Source organism: Rattus rattus, chromosome 8, assembly GCF_011064425.1.
Source record: "Rattus rattus isolate New Zealand chromosome 8, Rrattus_CSIRO_v1, whole genome shotgun sequence".
In the NCBI taxonomy this organism is placed as follows: Eukaryota; Metazoa; Chordata; class Mammalia; order Rodentia; family Muridae; genus Rattus; species Rattus rattus.
Window position 1 is genome coordinate 81,091,213 of NC_046161.1, and position 22,505 is coordinate 81,113,717.

At 42.6% G+C, this 22,505-nt stretch overlaps 1 protein-coding gene across 2 annotated transcripts in view; it reads left to right on the forward strand.

Annotated features, from left to right (window-relative positions):
* Positions 1-16,370, forward strand: part of LOC116906836 (cytochrome b5 reductase 4) — a 51,884-nt gene extending 35,514 nt beyond the window's left edge. For both annotated transcript variants that reach the window (XM_032909723.1, XM_032909724.1), the window contains 6 exons: positions 576-716; positions 1,880-2,032; positions 3,626-3,776; positions 4,080-4,166; positions 12,394-12,558; positions 15,788-16,370. In XM_032909723.1, the coding sequence (XP_032765614.1) occupies positions 576-716; positions 1,880-2,032; positions 3,626-3,776; positions 4,080-4,166; positions 12,394-12,558; positions 15,788-15,842 (752 nt within the window). In that variant the 3' untranslated portion in view covers positions 15,843-16,370. The remainder of the gene's footprint in view (positions 1-575; positions 717-1,879; positions 2,033-3,625; positions 3,777-4,079; positions 4,167-12,393; positions 12,559-15,787) is intronic.
* Positions 16,371-22,505: the final 6,135 nt, after the last annotated feature.

Consider the following 22,505-nt stretch of genomic DNA (forward strand, 5'->3'; position numbering starts at 1 on the left):
CTTCATCTATTTTTGTTTAATAATTTAGACAGGTAAGATGTTTTATTATTCATATGTAAATACGATTCATGTATACAAGCATAGACGTAATACACATTTTCTTTCTTTTATCAGAGTGTGTCACTAACCCTGTTGAACAGTGATAATCCTGTTAAATCCAAATACTCAGCTTTCCAAACTTCTTCACTGGAAAGGAAAAAGCTTTAGAATGTAGAGATCTGTATCGGATATTTTTCACATGTAAAACTGCCATCATTGTAAATATAAAGCCTAAAATAGAGTTACTTACAAACTAAGTTTAAGAAGAAGTTAGATATTAGTGTCTTCAGACATGTTTTTAAACGGGTATGAAGAAAAGTAATACTCATTTTAGTATTAAATTATGATAGTATTCTTTTTTCAAATTATAGGTGTGTTTATATGTTTATAAAATATCTTAGAAAATGAAATAGAAAGTAGCCGTGTAATGTTAATGGGTTTTAGAACTGTTGGGCATTTTAGTGAGGTTGGAGTTCTCAAAGAGCAGAGACGGAGTGTGGGCTTTCCCTTAGTGACCTTCTTGCACTGCTTTGCAGGCTTGTACTACAGACAGTGCCAGTTAATTTCCAAGGAAGACGTTACTCATGACACAAGGCTCTTCTGTCTGATGCTGCCTCCCAGTACTCACCTTCAGGTGCCAGTTGGGCAACACGTTTACCTCAAGCTCAGTGTCACAGGTAAGGAAATGGAGGCTCAGGCGGGGCTGGGCTGTTACTGGCTTTCTGGCACCAGGCTCTAATGTCGGGAAACTTCCGGGTTTGTGGATGGAGCAAATGTCTAACTGTGTCTGTGCTGCTGAGCAGCGGGTGCAGCCTGCTCCAGTGGGAAGGAGGGAGTCCACTAGAAACAGGCATGTGCCATCGGTAGCTCCCGGGTTGCCACCATTTGTGAGATTGAACCGATACAATTCAGAACAAGGGGGTGATGGTACTTAGTTTCCTTATGTGCTACTAGTACATGAAGCTCACAACTGCACTCCTCGTTGTGTGAATGGGTTTTCACTGTTAATTCATCCTAAATTTCATTTACTTGTCCAAATTGCCCCTAATCTTACTGATAGCCACCACTTTCTTGGCCTCTTGAAGCTGCAGAATCCTTCCTTGAGCCTGTGTTTGCAGTGCTCCATCTTGCAGATTCCCTTCAGAGATTTGCAGAGGTGGTGTTCTGCGATGGCTCTGTTAGCTATTTCTCTTCTTCACTGATAGCAGATCGCTGTGCATGAGTACTGTCTTCCTTGGCATGGTTTTTAACCAATAGTTTTAGGTTCCATATGAGCCAATTGGAGACAAGTATAAATTTCCTCTGGAATCTGGTAAAATCTGTATCATGTACTTTCATTTTGCTTTTAAAAAGTAATACATCCTATGAGATAATAGGATTATTGTTCCTTTCATTTAGCTGCCAAAATAATAATTTTAGAACATTAAAACAATTCAAAATATATAAAATTAAGGTGAAATGTTTCCTTTCTTTTCCTAGTGATCTTGTTGGTGACCACTTACTGTTACTAAATATGTGGCTTATATTGGAATTTTCTGTCTTTATTATTTCCATGGAAAAATTTGATGCCACTTTATTGTAGCCCATTACAAAGCTCATACACTTATCTAGATTCATTATTATAGACTCTACTTAGTAAACAATAAGAGACTTTATATAAGGGTTAACCACTGGCTTGTTAATTATGGCCTTGAGATTGTGTAAATGTAAGTATGGAACATCTCATTAGAGGTGTGTGTACGTTACTTTTGTGCACATGCTGATAGCATCCTAGGATTGTATTTTTATCTTCATTAAGAGCTTTAAATATTATGCTTTTCTTTGTTTTGATTTTTTCCAGGTGCAGAAATAGTAAAGCCATATACACCTGTGTCTGAGTCCTTACTCTCAGATTTTAAAGAACCAGTTCTTTCCCCAAATAAATACATCTACTTTTTGATCAAAATCTATCCTGCTGGACTCTTCACGCCAGAGCTTGATCGTCTTCAGATTGGTTAGTAATGCTGCCTCTGTAGCCTTGTGCTGTGGACTGGATGGAGACCCTGCGGTCTCATGTGGGGTCTGTTAAGTATGTCAGCAGTGGAAGTCGTCCTCTCTGTGTCCTGTGTCCATGTCCTCCTTCTTTATTATTTGCAGCATCTCTGTTCATCTCTGACCTTCTCTTGAGACTTGCTCATTCTCTCCATCCAGTCAGCCACATTTGATGTCACCTTTCCTCCCCGCTTCTGAAAGCAAGCCTTCATCCTTTCTGTTTTGCCTCTAACCAAGCTCTCACACGTGGCTTTAACTGGTGTCTTTCTCTTCATCTGCATTTTCCTGTAACTTCTCCAAGCTCCTCTGAAAATAGACTGACTTTTGTTGTTCCCCAGTTTTGAAGCCTCTGGTGGATCAGCTTTAGTTGTGCTGCCCATTCTCCTACAAGGCTGACAAGGATGTCCTTGAAACCCCAGTTTGTTATCCTCCTTCTTAGGTTCCTATTGGAGCCTCATCTGGATGCCTAACAGCCCTTCCTTTGCTCTTTCCTTCCTTTAAAGACACAACAAAGTGGCCCTTCAACTACGAAGCCACCCTTCTCCTCTGAATCAGTAACAGTTACTCGTGCTCTGTGATAAGGGTTGTAAGCACGCACCTTGTTTGTATGATTGACACTTACAGATAGAAGCCGTCCCAGGACCTAGCATGACAGTTGGCACACACTAGGCTGCCAGGAAATGGACCGTGAAAGACTGGGTAACACATTGTAATGTCTCTGGAGAGTCAAAATCTTTCCTTCTTGTTTCTAATCCTTTCTCTGTGTTTTATCATTTTCTCCATTCATTTTGATTTTTTTCCTCCCTCAATGGCAGAAATCTCCTTTCTCTCTGCGTCAGCTCACATGGGGCAACAGGGCAGCCTGTCACTGAGGTCTTTATGTTACTTCTGAAAGTCGACTTAGAAATCCACCTATAGTATGGTTGCCCCTTAAACTATTGTTACTATCCTGTGGTGGAAATTAAAAGCACCCAAACATTTTAAAATACAGTATTTAAAATAAGTCAAAATAATGAACAGGTTTGGTTATTTTTATTTGTCAAATTACATTGGAGATTTCTGAATGGCAGTGTTTTTATGAGAGAGGTATGTATGAACCGTCTGTCAGCCAGTCACCACAGAGACTGGACACTCAGTTTACCACTGCCCACACACAGTTGGTTTCTGATCTTGCTGTTTTCCTAGGAATTAAACTCATAATGGCTCATCTTGTTTCAGTTGGTCCATCTGTCCAAAGCTTACTAGAGAGATTCACGACACTTTGATGTAAGGCCTTAGAATACATTTACTTCGAATTTCTCTCCTGCTAAGCTTGATCCTATGGTTCTAACCAGTGTGTATAGCAAATATCTATACTCTGTCAACCTTGTATTAATTACTCCTTAATCTGACGGAGTTGGGTATCTGGTGACTGCCTCTGCAGCTCCTCTCCTTCAGTAGAGGAAGATGTGGCAGTCACAGGTCAACCCTGTCACTTCCAGTGCTCTGTCCCTGTTTCCCTTCCAGGTTTCTTGTTTCTTTTTTCTGATTTTGTTTATTTTGTTGATTTCTTTAGGAGATTTTGTTTCTGTAAGTGGTCCTGAGGGCAATTTTAAAGTTTCCAAACTCCAGGAAGTGGAAGATCTCTTTTTATTGGCAGCCGGAACAGGCTTCACACCAATGGTTACTGTACTGAATCACGCTTTAACTCACATATCCAGTCTCAGGTATGTTCCCTTACTGTTATTGTTACTGTTATTTGGGAGGTTTTGAGGGCAGGACATCCATCGTATGTACATGGGCAGTTCACTGAGGTTGGCAGTTAGTAGAATGGCCCGAGTGATCGATCATCTGCCATTCTCCTCCTCCTCGCCTACTCAGTACATTAGTGCTTCACCCTCATTTCATGGTTTTATAATGTGCATTACCTAAAACATTCGCCAGGTTCACTTCGAATGTTCCTACTTGTACATTTCTTAAATGTCATAGTGATTTATGTAATATGAGCTTTCCTTTTTCTCCCTTTTAAGGAAGGTGAAGTTAATGTTCTTCAATAAAACAGAGGACGACATAATTTGGAGATGCCAGCTAGAGAAATTGGCATTAAAAGATAAAAGGTATTGCACCTGTTAACTCCAGTTTAAGTGTTTGTGTGTAATGCAATGCGATGGCTGAAGCACTGTTGGGGCTTCTCAGGTCCTCTAGTACCCGAGTGCTGATCAGGAGAGGCGTGTCTCACATTGTCAGCAGACTGACTTCAGTTTGAGTTGATTGAGTTAGTGCGTATTAATAGCCTTATTGCTGGTTTTCTTCTTACGCTGGTATTATCATAGAAAACAAATCTTGTCAACATGAACTCAGGGAGAAAGAATAGCACAGCAGGACCTTATGTCATTGAAAGAACAACAGCGTAGCAGACAACTGAAAGCAGTACAGATTCAAGAATATTGAGCTAGATGGGCTACCGTACTTTCTAGAACATTTCGATGTTGTCTGTTTCTAAGATTACCAGGACTTTCTAAGTTGCATAGAATATCTGAGGTGATTACTTATGTTCATATAGTCTCATCAAAATAAAATTTCCAGTCCTTGAAAAGCCTGAACACTCTTAGATGCCGCCATCCCTAAGGGCTCACTCATGGTCCTGGGCTGTCAGTAATAAAAGGGGTCTTTGCTCTGCTCTCTGTTACTTCCTACATCCTGTCTCCTTCAGTGAGTGGCTCATAAGTCAAGGCTGTGACCTGAGCATGCTTACCCTTGGAGCACTACTGTTTTTAACCTGGCTAAAGCCTTCACGTGGGCATATTTATTCTGCTGAGGCAGCTGAGAATGAGTTCAAGAAATACAGATGGCCTAGTTCCAAGCTCTTGCACTGGGAAACATTGGCCAATAGTAGTGTAGAACAAACACTAGTTCCATGTCCTCGGCTTTAAACCGTACTGCTTCAGGGGCAGGAGAGATGATTCAGTGAGTAAGAGTCTTGTGGCTGCTGCAGAGATTAACATGGTGGCTTGCAGCCATCCATAATTCTGGTTCCAGGGTATCCAGTGTCCTCTACTGATCTTCACAGGCACCACACGTGCATATGATAGATAGATGTGCACACAGGTAAAACACTCATTTATAGAAAATAAAAATATTAATTTTCTTAATTAAAAAAAAAGGCTATCACTTGAACTCTTCTTTAAAAATTGCTCACCTTCATGGTTTGGTGTTTATATTCAGAGTCAAACAAGAGGTGCTTATTCTGCTTGCTTTGCTAAACAGCTGGGAGGTTTGGGGAAGACCATGTAAATGCTTTGGGAACTGGGAAGCCGTCTCTGGTGTGTTTAGAATGGGTTAGAGCCCCACCCCCAGAAGGAGAGAATGATTTGTCTTATTAGAACTCATGTTTTACAAACATTTAAAAGACTTTAAACAGATACAGGTAGGTATAGTGACAATTTGGAGTTTTGGTGTCTTTAAAACAGAAATAAAAGAATGTGGTTTCATTTTAATCCCAGGTATGAAGTACGGGGCTGCCTCAGGCTGTCCCCAGCAGCTGATTATGACGTACGTCTCGCTCTAGCAGGGGTGTGATTTTTGCCAGCTACAGATAGTTTCTGCAATTGTATGATATTTGGAATTCTGGAGACTTTTCAGAGGGTATATAACTTCTATGGCCACAAAAGTGGGGTGGGTTTTTGGTTGTGGTTGTTAAGTAGCCGTTCTTAAAGAGAAAACAAGAAATTAGATATCCTGATGGTGAAGACTAAATTTGTCTCAAGGGAACTCAATGCCCCTAATCAGCAGGAAATAGTCTAATGATACTGTCACCCCCATCTCTGACCCCTGACTTTATTCAGGGACTCTTTCCTTTCTTCTCCTCTCTACCCTCTTTTCTCTCTTCTCTAGTGTTAAGGGGTTAAATGGGTGGAAGTCAGAAAACCCAAAAAGTAGCAAAAGACTGGCTACAGGTAGGTGTTAACATTAATAAATGTTTCTAGTAAATTTTTGGCAGAAGTATTAAATCCTTAAAGAGAAGTTTTATAAAATTTAAGAGACTTCAACAGTTAAGCACTAACTTTGTTACAGGAGTTAATTTTGATCAACTGCTATTAGGAAGGAACATTGTACCTGTGCACATGAAGTGCCTTGCCTTTTAGTTTGGCCTTCCTGACTGGGTTGTTGGTTGTTTAGACTACAGTACTGAGGATTTGGGTTTTTCCTGCCATAGCTACTCAGCAGCTGAGTGATCCTCGAAATGCGCTCAGAACAGTGTTGGTGTGGCAGGTGCCGCTTTGACCCCCTCTGTCCCTTTTCTGCCTCTCTGCACCCCTTTTGCCAAGGTGCTTATTTCTCTACGGCTTCAGCTTCCTCTGATAGTTGGCCTTCTCTGCCTCTGTGCCATCTCATTCTCCCCACCCTCTGTCCCCTCCCCATGTGTGTGTGTGTGTGTGTGTGTGTGTGTGTCTGTGTGTGTGTGTGTGTGTGTCTGTGTGTGGGTGTCTGTGTCTGTGTGTGTGTCTGTGTGTGTGTGTGTGTGTGTGTGTGTGTGTGTCTGTGTATTGACTTCTAACGGTGTTTTAGGATGGTCTTTTATACACATGTGCTCAGGTCGGAGCCCTCCCTATGATCACAGTCTGTAGTTGGATATGGAATGTTTGTCAGCATTTTCCCTTTAGTCTGAGACTTTCCAGAAAAGAAGACCCCTCACCCTCAGGGCTTCTGGGTGGCCTGGGTGATAATGTCCTATATAGAAAATGGGAGCTCAGATGCAGTGTAGTGGATGTCTGTTATTTCCTCCCACAGTACTTCCTTGGGTCACCTGTATTAGTCATGGTTTTGGAGGCTGAATGTATTCCCTTTGCTTAAATTGTTACAATTTGAAAAACTTTAAATTTCTGAAATCATGTAGTTCAGAGTTAAACATCCTATAGAATTAGGTTGTAGATTTCCATTCAGTCTTCTGTGGAACAAGAAAGGATGGGAAGGCTGGACACCAGGGCTGGCATGGGATCTAATAGTGTCACCTTCAGGGGTCATGCTGTTGTGCTCAGGGTTTCTCTAGATGGTATCACTAATGAAGAAATGAACATGTTCACCTTGTGACCTCTGCATGTTCCTCAGTCCACCAAGGCTTCTGCTTTCTATCTGCAGAATAGAAAAGGTGGTTTATTCTCCACAGAGTAGGTGCAGCCTTGAATTGAGGTGCCTTCCCCAGAATGATCGTGTTTGCTCAATGTGTATATGTGAGCATCTTATCTGCTGCGTGCCTACACCAGGCCACACCACAACAAGGCCTTGTCTGAGCAGTCTAGAAAATAAGCCTCTTTAATTTCCATCACTTAGAATTTCTCTTTTCTATTTCAATCCAGTTTTCATGCTAAGAATGAGATTTGAACAAAAATTATGTCTTCTTACTTGGGTGCTACCCAGATGTGTGATTGCACCTAATTACAAACTCCAAGAAATAGGGATTTAATTAGTAACATTCTGAATCTTGCACCTCTCTCTCTGCCTCTGCCTCTGTCTCTGTCTCTGTCTCTCTGTCTGTGTGTGTGTGTGTGTGTGTGTGTCTTGTGGAGGGGCTGGAAAAAAGGAGAACAACAGTGGGCAAATGACAGAGGTGAATTAGCTGATTGCTGTGTAGAACTGAAATCTGAGTAGAATCTTACTGTTTCCCTAGTGTGTATCGTTGTGAACTGTGTGCCTCTGCTGTAGCACAGCCCCACCCTCCCCATCAGTAGCAGAATGCAGTGGCTCTGGGTGCTTCCATAGTATGAGGTTATCAGGAGTGGGGCAGTCCTGGTGACAGGTTCAAAGCACTCATTTTTCATGTCAATACTCTTCTTTAGAACAGTAGTTCTTAACCTCTTTGGAAGTCATACCATCCTGCATATCATTTATTTACATTATGATTCATAACAGTAGCAAAATTACAGATATGAGGTAGCAATGAAAATAATTTCATGGTTGGGGGTCACCAACTGCTGCTTTAGATAGAAGGGTAAGTGGTACATTCTTTCCATGAGCACCACTTGTTGGTGTGATTTTTTTTCCTTATACTTATGAAGTTGGTACATGCTTACATAGAAAATGTAGCAGAGAATAACAAAAAAAAAATTGCTGAAGTTTCTACTTCTCAAAGAGCAATAAATTTTATAACCTATATCTTTATACTCTGTCATATGTATATGTATGTACACACACACACACACTTTTTTTACTTTTATTTTGAAGGCACTATAGTCATACTGACTGTACGTTTGGCAACTTCTGCTTAGTGTATCTGATCATAGAATATATTCTATCAACCTGGCTCTCCCCCATCAATTGTCTTCAAGGACACTTCTGTTTGGAGATGGATTTTGTTACATTTTTAAAGATTTATTTATTTTTATTTTATATGTATAAGTGCTTTTCTTTTATATATGTAAGTGTACCACATATTGCCTGGTGCCCAAAGAGGCCAGAGGCATTAGATTCCCTAGGATTGAAGTAACAGATGGTTGTGAACCGCTGTGTAGGTACTGGGAAAAGAATGGGGTCCTCTGTAAAAGCAGGAAGCAGTTCTTAACTGCTGAGCCATTTCTCTAGCCCCTGGAGGGTTCGTTTGCTTGATTTTTGGTTGTTGTTGTTGTTGTTGTTGTTGTTGTTGTTGTTTGGGTTTTTTGTTTGGTTGGTTTTTTGGTGGTTACAATTGGAGGAGTGACTACTGACATGTAGTTATTAAAGGCCAGGAATGGCTTAAAATGCCAGAAGTGTGGGCTGGAAAGCCATGTATTTTGCCATGGTTTTTAATAATAATAGCACTGTGTTCATGTGAATATACCATGGTTTATTTAACCAGCCCGTGTGGTATGGCATGGTGAGAATTTCTTCTCTACTCCACTAAGTACTCAGGAAAAAAGAGCTGAAGAGTCAGGTGGGGAAAGTGTTCTTGGGCTGTGAAGACTTTTTGACAAAAGTACCTAGCCCAGAGTGTGTCCCAGCCAGCAACATCATTCGATATTGATACTGCCCTTAGTCTGTAGTAGAGAAAAAAAAGTATAATAGAAAAAAAAAGAATCCAGCAGCTCAGAACTGGGTTGCAGGTGAAGGAGAACATCTGCCTCACTGCACTGCTGTGCTGTCTGAAAATTGCTCCAGCACTCTGGGCTAGTGAGCCCATTTTTATGAGAAGGGAAGCCAGGGCTTCCTAGAACAAAGGATTATGACCTGGATTTTAGGAAACAAATTAGTGAACAGGAAAAGAAACTCTTATAGTTAGATTCTTCAAGGCCAGAATGTTCTGGTACTTCAATGAAGAAGCATATTTTTCTGTATGACACATACAGAAAAACCAAATACCTGGGACACCAATGACTTTGAATTGCTAATCTATAGGCAATAGAGACCCTCCCGGGTTTTAGGAGAGTTAATATGACTGTGATGTATCAGACAGATCTAAGATCTGAGGGTCCCAGCTGAGGCTATGTTTTAGAATAGGGAAGTGTCGTGGACAAGTGTGAGAAATGGGAAGGAAGAGGTATGTTTTGAAAGCAAGAGGGAGAAATTAGTTGCTAGATAGACAGACTGTATATGTTAGAGTGAACACTGACTACTTTAAATTTTTTCAATAGATTTATTTATTCTTAGTGACTTTTTAGTCCACTGTTAATCCTACTGACTGAGAATAAGACTGCTACTACAATCTTAAGCCAAGTTTGAAGCAAGCTTTATTTAATACTGGGAGGATGGATCTCTGGGTTCTGAAAAAATGGCCACAAGTTAGTTTTTGCAGGAACTTATAAAGGCAAAACTGACAATTCACCACATTTCCCGGGTCCAGTCTGGAGCAGGCATACAGCCTGACGTATTTCCTGCCTGTGTACCTCCAGCCCATATGTCATCAAGCACATCCAGAACATCTGGGTCGAACAGCACAAGCAGGAACTTACTCCAAACTGCAAACAGAAATCAACCTGTAAGGGATGGTCTTCCTATTTTGGTCTCACACCACATGGTATACATTCTTAAGGAGCAAGTCCAGGTCCCTACCCCATCCTTTTCTTTCCTTGTCACTTTGCATTTTGTGGGTTGTCTGAACTTGTCTTCAGGTAAACCTTTCAAGAATCCTAATTTTTTTTTCTAGCTCCTTGGATATAAGGGTTTAAAGACAACCTCTTAGGTCTCCAGTGGCTTAGTGCTGTAATTATGTGAAACAGAAGATTCCCAGAGAAGACACTACAGTGTTTTGAGACATGACATCATTCATCCTGTCTTAACGTGGACTTGCTCCACTGTGGCTAAAACACTTTTCTCATCCAGGAGGGCAGCATCTTCACAGTAACCTTAAATGATCTGGGCTGCCTTTTCAGTGTATCCATTGAGTACCAGACTGTAGGCGAGGAACCATTGTGTAACTGAGTACAAAAGGCATGAAAGTGCTGTTTCCGTCTCGAGCTCAGTGTCTCATTGTTCTCTAAGTAGATGCTTGTGGAAATGGTTAGCCTTCTTTAAAAACCATACTCGTAAAGGAAGGTTAAGAACAGGTATCCACTGCAGCTTATGGAGAATTTACTCCGACTTTCTATCTTAGCAGTTTTATTGTAGAGAAAGGTTCATGGAAATAGAGCCATTAAGGCCATCTTTGGCTTTTGATTCACCATAATAGAAAAGCATTTGGATAAAAGATAGTAACAGTGATTTAGTGAGACAAGGTGCAGGTTGAGTGTCCCTCGAATACCTGGAACCTGAAGTCCTTCTAGTGTCGGCGTTTGAGAGTTTCCCAGCGTTTGCATAGACGTCACCAGCTGACTCTCTGATCTGAAATCCTAAGTGCTCCAGAGTCCAGGAGAATGATTAGTGTAGTATGGGCACTCAAAATGTTTATGGTGTTTGAATGTTTTGAGTTGCAGTTTTCAGGTTTTCATGCTTACCCCCCTGCATTTGGGTTAGAATTGCTCTGTGGACTAAGTGAGAACCTTGATGGGAAAAACTACCCGATTGATTCTCAGGTATTTTGGGAATTCTGATTGGTCTGGAAGTTTCCTCACCAAATCTAATGAATGCCCTAGGAAACCTGTGAGGCAGGCCCTGTGTGCACAGCGGGGCTAGCTGTCTGTCCGCTGACTGGTGCTCTTACTTGGTCTGCAGCTGCACCTGGCCTGTCAGTTCTTGGAAATGTCAGCCAGCCAACACAGACACTTGCAGCACAGGCTGTAGCCTATTCTCACACTCAATTTCTTCACCTCTCACCCAAGAATCCTCTCAGAGCATCTCCCATGCCAGGTTTAGGCTGATGTGTGAGCAGGGCCTGTTGCTGTTCAGAAAGGCATTGGCTGTATAAACGTCCAGTGACCTAGTGCTGTCCAGGTGGCAGTGTGGCAGGTGAAAGGACTTTGGACAGCAGCTCACTAGTAGTTCATTAAATTCTGTACTCTTTCCTTAGTTTCTGTTTCCATAATGTTTTAGTGCTCCTGTGTTTTGGCCACTAGGGATACAGTAGCCAAGCCTTGCATCATCCCTGCTTTCATGGAGTTTAGAGTTTGAAGGGGAAATGCACAGTGAAATAGTTCCCTTGGTGACTACATGCTTGCAACCTGAAGCAAGGCCTATGAAGAAAAGGCAAAGGCCACCATTTTTACAGCCACAGAGTAAAGGAGCCAAGACCAGTGGTGCTGGTCATAGAATTTGCTGATGGACATGAAGCTTGAGCTAAGGTCAGAAGAGTGGGGCCCCTAGAGCATCATGGAAGGAAGACTCAGTAGCCAGTGTCATGTCGTGGAGACTGAAGGTTGGAGCCAGGGCTGTTCATAGGCTGTATATGAAGGGTGGAAGGAGAGGCATCCAAGAGGAATGCTAAGTAAGGTTCTGACTCATACAACCAAGTGGACCTGTGTCATTCCCAGGGTTAGTACTAGGCCCTGGCCATAGAGACTACAGATCTCCCTGATTTGGAACTACAGGGGTAAGAAGTCACGTAGGCTTCTTAACCATATTGTCCCAGAGTCCCAGAAATTTGTGGTGCAGATTTGAGCATTCTGAGACTCACTCCCACACACTGTTATTAATGCCAGTGTGACAGCCTCTGAGATCCCATGGAGGTCTCTTGCTGATGAGTTCAAGAAAACGAAACAAAAACACAAAACAATCACATCACTGTCCTATTCATAGAAGGCTAATCCTTATGTTGCCCTTCCCCACAGCAAATCCAATCCTTAGGGAATTCACATTCATGTGTGTGTCTTTGTTAAGTGTTTACCTAGACCCTATCCAGTTTTCATAAGCTGTCCTTTAGGAAAGGAGTCTTACTGACTTTGAGATGTGACAATAGTGGGTTTGAAATGACAGACTTTGATAACTCTTTTCTTGTCCTAGATTTCATGTTGAATATGTTCTCTCGGCACCTTCCCCAGAATGGAATGGCAAACAGGGACACGTGTCACGAGCTCTTCTCTCTGAATTTTTGCAACGAAGTTTAGAAAATTCTAAAGTCTTCCTTTGCATCTGTGGACCAACACCATTTACAGATGAGGGGATAAGGTGAGTGGCAGGGGAGAGCTGGAACCCTGGAATGGAAGCTCACATAGAGAGAGCTCTTGGCCAGCCTTTGGCCCTTCCTGCCATGTCATCACACACTTAGATCTGTGGTTGCTATGGAAGTAGTGAAGCTGCTGGTCTCCATCTAGGGGCAGAGGTTGGGGCCTGTGTTGTGCTTAGCATTGGATGCAGCAGTCGATGTCATCTGCCTGTGGCTGTCAAGCACAGTTACACGATCAGTGCTGCATCTTTTTTGGGATGTTGGGCTCTGGATCTCATCTTCACCACCTTCAATGTGAACGATTATGAACAAGCCACTTTCCTTTTAGTACGGCTCTACCTTTATTCTCTGCAGCTGTATAGGAGTCGGTAAATAAAGCATTGATCCCAAGTCAGGCAGCAAGTCAAAGGAGGATGCAGGATTGCACTGCATAAGTAAGCAAGACCCATGGCCAGACGACACGATGAAAACCACTTTATGTGATACCTTAAAGTATTTGGTTAGATGTAGCCAGTACAGGATTTCTAGGTTAGAAACTCCTTAAGTTTGTTTGTATAAACCTAACATTTTCTAAATAATTTGAGTTGAATTTTATTGTAAAACTTATTTACAAAAAGCCCTGACTCCAAGTTTTAAAGAAGCATTCACTTTTATTGGGAATCAAGGCTAAGTGGTGTACTGCTTTACGCTGCTGGCCACGTGTCTCAGAGCCTCTTTAGGCTGCAGTGATACTGTTAGGCAGTGGAAACTTCGAACCTTCAGCATGGAAAGACGGGCTACAGAGGGATCTGCACACTGACCCTAGCAGAGCTCCGCTCCCCGTGACTGGTGGTCTGCTGGAGCCGGGGCCATGTCTCTTTCATTCATTTGGCTCTGCACATCTCAGCACCTTCGACGCAGACAGAGGCACTCGATACGCTCATTAAATAGTAGGCTGTCATGACTGTAGGATTTTCACATGCTGTAAAGCAACCGTAATCTCTACAGCTTTTTCTCAATTTTGCCTCAAAACTAATCTTCTGATACTGAGCTGGCTTGGCTAGGAAGCTCAGTGGGGCTATTAACCATTCCCCATGGCTCCTGAGATTACCTCCCCTCAACAAGCTGATGGAGCTGCCTGTCATGGTGGCTTGACCCAGATCAGTATTTGCACTTAGTAGCTTCTCCCTATGGCTTTAGTTCACATTCATTTCCCTGACTTCTCGTCATTACCGTCTTAATGGAATGGTCTTTCTTTCTGTTTGAGACCAGGTCTCAGTATGTATCCCTGGCTGACCTCAGACTTAGAGCTCTGCCTGCCTCTGCCTGCTGGGTGCTGTGGTTAGGGTGTGCATCTTCATGCCCAGTAATGTGCCTTTCGTATCAAGGGTGACAAGAGGTTCTTATGTATCATAGTTTTGTTCTGTAAAATAAAGGCCGTTGGCATCCTTGTTACTAAGACCTCAATGGTTAACCTCATGTCTGCTGCATGTCTCATTCATTTTCAAATCAAGTTGTGGATCAAGAATGCGCTAAGACATTTCCCTGACACTGAACATTCGCACACTTGCTGTCATCACTTCCCAGGCATCACCGCATAACCAGACGGCAGTTCTGTTGTTTGATGTACTGCAACTAGTCTAGAGGTAATTCAGAGTGTCTTAGGAGATGTCCATACATAGGACACATATGCACTGCCACTCTATGAGGGTCACAGGGGTCTGCAGACTTTGTAAGCCTAGATCCACGCCCTCTCAGTAGAAGCTAGATAGCTAGCTGTATTCCAGGCATACCTCCTAGGCCATGTCAGGAGCACTTGCCAATTTGTATAGTAAAGGTTTACAAGCCTGTACTTTAAAAACAAACGACCAATAGTAATACTTTGATCCACTCACTACCTTACACCAAGGATAAGTAGGCTTTGCCTCAGAGGTTCACACTGTCCTGTGATGACACAAATGTAACTGAAATATAGCTTGGAACGCCATAGATAGTCAGGTACTGTCACCTAGGGTTGTGTTTGGAGGAGACCAGAACTCTGTGATCATAAAGGACTATGAAGTTATGAATGCAGACTGCCATGGTTCCAGAGCTTTTTGTGATGTGCACACCAGGATTCTGGAGGCAGAGGCAGGAAGATGGGGAGTTCCAGGACAGCCTGAGCTATGTACAAACAGAAGCAGGGGTAGGGATTTGGCTCAGTGTTAGAATGTCTACCTCTTGTATATATCAACCCTGGGTTCACTCAAAGCAACACACACAGTCCAGTCAGAGTAAGACAAGGGCAGAGAGGAAATAGGTGTGTTAAAGGTGAGTAGACTGAGGTTACAGTGAAGCCCTTCTCAGGGGGAGACAGTGTACATGTCTACAAAAGTAGGATAGGCCCCGAGTAAGAGGCTTGCCTGCTGCGTCCTAACACTGCCATGTTTCTGCTCTGGACAGACAGTGCGGAATGATTATTTTCAGCAGCCAACTCTGTGGTCTCAGGCTCTGTTTGTATGATTTGCCAGCAGAAGTGTATTTCAGCAGTGTGTTCTCCTACCCCTCACTTTGAAAGCTGGTGAATAAAGGTGGGAAAATAAAGCATTTATTCTGCATTTTTTTCTATATGAGCTAGTTGCTGGATAGCCACATAACCACAGAGCAGGTTTTCTTTGTAGAACCCTTCAGTTATTCAGTGAAGAAGGAATGATGGAAGTAGAATCTTAGATTTCATAGGTTGCCAATGGTTGTGAGCATCTAAGAGAGGCAGCCATGTATAATCTTACAGTAGTAGCATTCTGTATGAAGTAGACAGAATTAAATCTACATGTAATACAGGTCCTAGAAATAGAGGTCACGGGGCCATGCCGTTGAGGGATGTCGTAAGAGTGCAGCAGAGAAAACTGGAATAGTCCACAGGAAAAACATGATTTTCAGCAGATAAACTGCAGAACATGGCAGAGGTGGGAGCAAAAGGGAAAGAAGGACCTTAGAGATCAAAAGTATCCAAGAGTGTCTGCCGTCTACAAGGAGTGAATTATAATTGGATCTTGACTCATCATTTAAAATTAATGGCATTTGTGAAACTGTTAAAAAAAAGTTGAACACTGATTACATAAGTGATGCTGTTCAGTAAGTTTCTGGTGTGATCTTTGCGTTCTTATAAAACAAGCATGACTTGAGAAAATGGAGGGTATGTCGGCAAGCTTTGAACTCATGACTTCATTTGTAAACTCTTTCCCTAAAAGTCATACGTGTTTTGTTTTTCAGGTTGCTGCATGATCTTAACTTTTCCGATGATGAGATTCATGGTTTTACAGCATAATAAAAAGCTGCCAGTGTCTTTTATTCCACTAGTTTATACTTGTGATTGCCTAGAGTTTTTTAAAAGAATTTTTGTATGTACGAAAGGTTAATCAGAATCCAGGCTTCCGTTTCTGCAGTGAAGTCATGTGTCTTCAGTACAGGTAACTTCTTGGTTTAATGTTTGTACCATGACTTACTTTTTTGCTGATGCCTGACCTGAAACATCAGTCATGACAGCAGGTGCATACAAGAGCCTTTGTTATGAGCTGCAAGTTTCCTTATCACTGAAATTGTGTCACTGTTCTGCAGTAAACACTTGTATTTTATGACATGATAAACTAAGCAATCATTTTGGTCACTTTTTATGCTGCAAGGTATCTTCTGAGCAATACAGATTAAGTTTTCCACTGCACTGTTCACTCAGGAATCGATGGTGTATATCCTTATTAGTCTTAACACACAGAATGCTGTAACTATTTGTGGTCAGGTTTTGTGGATGTCCATGGCATTGTTACAGATAGAATAAAACCATACTTCATACTTTTTACTCCTTGTGGTGGATGTGTGGCTGAGAGTAACAAGTACTTGAGAGTGGCTGTCTTAAAGGGAATTTTATTTATGTACAAATTATTTTCTGAGACTCACTTTATAGCTTTGGTTGGACTGAAATTAGCTATGTATAGCAGGTTGGCCTAAAACTCCTGCTTCCGATTCCGGGTGCTGGATTACAGGTGTGCACTACCACACCTGAGCTTAAAGGGAATTTAAAGACACCAGTAGAGTTCAGTTCCAATCCCCAGATGGTGGAAGAAGAGAACCGACTGCAAGATATTCACCAACACACAAACATGGGCGCTGCATAAATATAACCTCTAAAACTTTTAAGGTACCAATAAAAATTATTAGAAGTTCTTCACACTTGCAGTTTGGGACTAGGCGTGTTTAAAAAGTTTACAAGAACACCTACAACCATCAGCCCAGAACACAGGTATTAGCAAAGGTTGAAATGTGGCATCCAGCCCATGGCCTGAGACCATTAATCCTTCTGCAGAACTTCCCACACCAGCTGGGAAGAGGAACATTCTGTCCTGATGGTTTCTTCCCAGACTGCTGCCCCAGAAGCAGATCAGAGGGGAGCTCTGCTGTAGGCAGCCTTCAAATCCCTTTAAACCTAGAACTCAGCAGAGCTGTCAAGAGCTTTTCTGAAGGATATGTTAATTGTGTAGATTGCTCAAGGAATTACTCTGTCCTAATCCATCCAGCAGCAGGGTTTGCACAGAGTGGGGAGGGGTCCCTGGTTGTCTATGAATGGTTTCGTAAACAGCTACCATGTCTGAATGAATGGCCCGACTAACAACAGTGAACCATTAGCACCTCCCAGAGGACCAGCTGCCTGCAAATGGCTGGATGAGCACCCAGTATTCTGTGTGTCCCTTTTCTCAGGTAGGAAAGCAGCCCTGCTGCTCACAGGGACTTCAGCTCCATGCTCCTCCGCCATCCTGTCCTACTGGGAGAGGTGTGTGCATCTTTTTAATTATTTTCAGTAATTCATTGATTAACGCACATGAATAGCTTTAGTTTTCATCTTTTGAAGCTGTTTCCTTTCTCCTCCAATCCTGTTCTGGTTACTTCAAGCAAACAGTTACCCTATGTTCTTATCTCTCTTCTTTGCTCCTCCTCTTCTGTATTTGAGAGCAAAAGGAAGCCCAGAAGCACCCTTTGGATAATTTCCACACCCATCTTAGTTTACATCTTAGTTCCCAAGTTGCAGTCTAATTTGAAAATCAGTCCAGTGTCAGATTTTGATGACTATTAGAGATTTTGCCTACTTGGTGACTGGATAATTTGTTCTTCAGGTGCTTTTTAAAAAAAATTCTTTGTGCTAGACATTCATTCCCTGTCATTTAAGTAGCTGGCAAAAATTCTGTAGGGTACGCTGTTGAAGAATGATTCCCCAGATTCAAATAGTACGCAAAAGCCGCCATGCTTCCCTGCCATGATGGACTCCAGCTGTCTGGACCACGAGCCTAAATAGCCCTTCCTTCCTTCCTCCAGCGGCCTCTGGGGTGGCGTCGTCACAGCAACTGAAAAGTAGCCAATACTTTGGGTACCTGTTGTGGTACCTTATGGATTTAGGGTTGTTTTCTCTACATCTGTGAAAAATATCACTGAATGCCTGATTTCTTTTTAAAAACACATTTTTGTTTTTATTTCTGTTGCTGTCAGAAAAAAAAAAAGTCACCACAGGCTTGATGACTTTAAACAGCATGCTTGTGTTGTTTCCTGCCCTCTGCAGAAGCCCAAGTAAGGATTGAGTCAGACTGGGCTGTCCTGTGGAGGCTCTGGGACACTTGTCCCAGCCTTCCTCAGGTGTCAACATGAGATCAGAGCATCTGTCCCCTGGCCTCCAGGGGACCTGTTCCTTTCAGTTGCGGTAGGACTGCCCTCCTCTCCCGTCGCCAGTCTGCTTCCAGAAGTTGCATACATTCCTCCTGCTTTCTACACAGCCTGCTTCCAGCACTGCTGGACTATGTCCTTATCAGACACTGAAGCTCGAAGTTCTTCCTGCCACAGCTTCCTTGTCCCAGCCAGAGAAAGCCCATTGCATTGAACAAGCGCTCATATTTAGAACAGACCCACTGTTCTCCTGCCATGTGGCACAGTATAACCAAAGGTTGCAGTTGCAAAGGTAGGTGTTGAAAGCTTTTGGAGCCATCCGGTCCATCTATTTATGAAGAAGCATATTTGTCTACAGTAATATCTGTGTAGCTATCACTACAGACTGTCACATGCATGCATGAGTTCTTATGCTTATACAGACTGACTGCCATCGTCTGTGGCCTGCCCTCACATTCCCAGAACAACTTGGCACCCAGACTATTGATGGCTACCAACCACTCTGAGCAGATGAACCAGACCCTGTGTGGTTCATCACACAGACATTGTTGATAGTTTATAAAAAGTTAGAAAGTGACGTCTCAACCAGTCCAGTCTTGTGTTGTCTTTTAGATCTCCAAACAAAATGTGAGACTGATTATTTAAAATGCAAAAATGTCTTGGTTAAAATTCCTTTACACTTTTGAACTTGGCATGGGCCATGTGTTGTACATGTGTGTGTCAGCACTGCTTATAGGTAGGGACATTTACAAGTGCGTGTGGTGGCCAGAAGTTGACTTTGCCTGACTTTCTCCATCACTCACCACCTCAGTTTTGTTTTTGTTGAGCCAAAGTCCTTGAGTGAACCTGGAGCTCAGTGTTTTGGCCTCACTGACTGGCTAGCGACCCTGCAGATACATCTGCCTCTGCTTTTCCACCCAGCACTGAGGTTCCAAACATGCCCCCACGTCCAGATTATATATGTGTGCTGGCAATCTGAACTTAGACCCCCTTGCTTGCACTACAAGTACTTCATTGGCTGAGGCATCTCTCCAAACCCCTTGAAATTCCTTTCTGATGTTCATTCCCCATCATGGAGTGGAGCCTCTAGCTTGAGTCCAGCATTGTTCATAAAGACAAATGGTAGAGACAACCCAAATATTCATCTGCGGTTATATTGATAAGCAAAAAGATAATATACATATAATGAAACATATTCAGCCATGAAAAGGAATAAAGTATTGGATGAGCCTTAAAACATGCTGAGTGCAGGGTAAGAAAACAGCTTTTACAACTTGCCACATTTATGATTCTTTCATATGAAACTCGAGGAAGGCATATCTATAGAAATGGAAGGGTATTATGACTTATGGGGTACAAGAGCAGAAGATGAAAGATATAAAGTTTTCTAAAGTTGACGTATTAGTAGATATGTGCTCAAATTTAAGTAGACAAGTTGGTATAAGAACTATATCTCAAAAGGGAACGCTTCTAGTAGACTAAACTAGAAAAGAGTGGGCAAAGTTTAAGCTTTCTTAAGGAGAAAATGAAGAAAGTCTTTAAGATCTAAAAGGTCAAAGACACTGAAGGCAGTGAAAAATGTCTCCCAGAGAGAAACAGTCATCATTTAAAGACAATAAGTACTAAAAACTGTATACTGCAAGAAAAAAACTTCCTTAAATTACCAACCAAAATAATGAAATGAAGGTTGAAGGAGCAACACCAAGGTAACCTCAGTAGAATGACAAAAACTGGAAAAGCTTTACTCATCTAGGAAATAAAAATAAGCCTAAAGCTCATTACTTGAGGCAAAAGAAATGGGATCACGGCCGGGCTTTTCAGTAGCTGGAGCTCTGCAGAGAGTATTCACGTAGCATGGACAAGGCATTGCTTGGGTTGACCCCCAGCACCACATAGCCACACAGGAAGACAGCAACAGAAAACAGTTTTTGAAAAAGGAAATGTACCCATCAGAACCACAGGAAAACACTTTTTGCTGGAAAAGCTGATGTGAGGGAAACATGAATTAACCCCCATGTCTTAGGGTTTTACTGCTGTGAACAGACACCGTGACCAAGGCAACTCTTATAAAAACAACATTTAATCGGGGCTGACTTACAGGTTCAGAGATTCAGTCCATTATCATCAAGGCAGGAGCATGGCAGCATCCAGACAGCCATGGTGCAGGAGGAGTTGAGAGTTCTGCATCTTCATCTGAAGACTGCTGGTGGAAGACTGACTTCCAGGCAGCTAGGGTGAGGGTCTTAAAACCCACTCCCATGGTGACACATCTACTCCAACAGGGCAACACCTCCACATAGTGCCACTCCCTGGGCCAAGCATTTATAAACCATTACACCCTGTTTCCAGAAGCCTCCCCTAACGCATTTACAAAAGGACAGGATTAGATAAAGACTAAGGCATTCATACACAGGTTGTGGTGCATTAACTCTGTGGAACTGAGACTAGACAGTGGTTCTAGATGTGGAGTTAGGGATATAGCTCAGTTGGTAAAATGGCAGCCTAGCATATACAGGGCCTGGGTTCTCTCCTCAGCAGCACAGAAACTGCATGCATGGAGACACATGCCCATTGTCTCAGCACACAGGAGCTGAGAACTTAAGCTCATTATTAACTCCACAGAGAGCTCAAGGCCAATCTGGACTAGACATTCAGTCAAACAAGGAAGGAATAATACCTTCAAAAAACCTCAGCAATCCCTGTGGAAGTTGTTTTGATACTGTGATTTTGAACATGTGGAATCAAGCAAATTAGGTTTTGAAAATATCATTTAGTCTTAGCCTCTATTTCCCATAATACCTTTGTATTGCAGTAGATTAAAACTAATTCTGCTCATTAAATTACTGTTCAACTGAGGGTTTTTATTAAAATCTGAGAAGACTATAATCAAGGGCCCACATTATTGCTTCATTCAAACTGTGTGTGTATGTGAGCGCGCGCGCGCGCGCGCGGTGCAGGTAGATGCATGCATGGAGCTAAGAGGATAACTCGCAGGAGTCTGTATCACCTTTCAACATGTGGGGCTGGGGTTTGAACTCAGGCTTGGTGGCAAGTGCTTTACTCACTGGGATATCTCCCTAGCCTGACACTGGCTCTTGGGGGCAATCACTTCTTCACCTAAGAATTGTTAACTCTCAGAACAGTATGTATGGACCAAGAGGAGATAATCAGGGCAAAGGACATCTGTATGCAGGGGTCCCTGAGAGAGGCTCTGGAGGGCAGGAGCAGTGTCATGGCTTCCAGTGTATATGCCTTCATCTTTAACCAGTGTCAGAGGCCTGAGGGGAAATGTTCAAAAATAAGCATTTTTTGAACTAAGTGGGACAGGACTATAATTCTAGCTGTGGGAGGCCTCTGAGTACAAGGCCATCTTGGAATGCATAGTGAGTTTCAGGCCAGCCTGGGCTACACAGACCTTGCCTAAGGTGCAGCCACTGCTGCTTCTGCTGATGGTGAGTGAGGATGATGGTGGTGATCTGCGCTAAACTAAAGAAAGCCAAAGCATTACAGTTGGTTTTAATGCCACCTTGCTACAAATTAGAATCTCCTGAGTTGGCCCCTCACCAGAAGACCTATCCTGATTACATCAGCTCTTGCCCAAGGCCCTCGGAGTGGGTGGCACCTTTCCACAGTCCCTCATGTTGAATTGATTTGCCCTGATGCTGCAGTGAGCATCAGAATAATGTCAGAACCAGCCTGCCGAAACTCAAGGTTAGTGGCTCTCCAGGAAACTCCCAGGTTTTTAGTGCGAGACTGAGACTGTTGAGACACCCAGCCTTGTGGGTCTTGGCCTTCTCTGCTGTGACAGACGGCTGCTGTGGGACAGCTCCAGTGCTGGGGACCAGCTCCAAGGACCAAGCAGCTACTGGCCTCTCGGGTATAACTCAGCTGTTACTGTTACTTAAACTGACTTAGTAAGCTCTTTATTATCCTGTGTGTGTGTGTGTGTGTGTGTGTGTGTGTGTGTGTGTGTGTGTTCATGTATGTTCATGTGCGTGTTTGTGTGCTGGTGCATGCGTGTGTGTCCCATTGGTTCTGTTCCTTTAAAGAACCTCGATTAATATATCGAGTAAGTTCTGGAAGTGGGATCAGGAGGCATGAGTATGAGTCTCCAGGTGTTACTCTGAGAAAGCATTTGACCAATTTTCAAATAAAGAACAGGCACAGTAGCAGTTCAGGTACTGCATCTGTTCCTAAGGACCAGTCTGGGCTAGCTGTTCCTCTTTCAAAACTAAGTAAACTTAAAAATATAGGACTTACCCAAAATCTTCTTCAAGACAGAGTC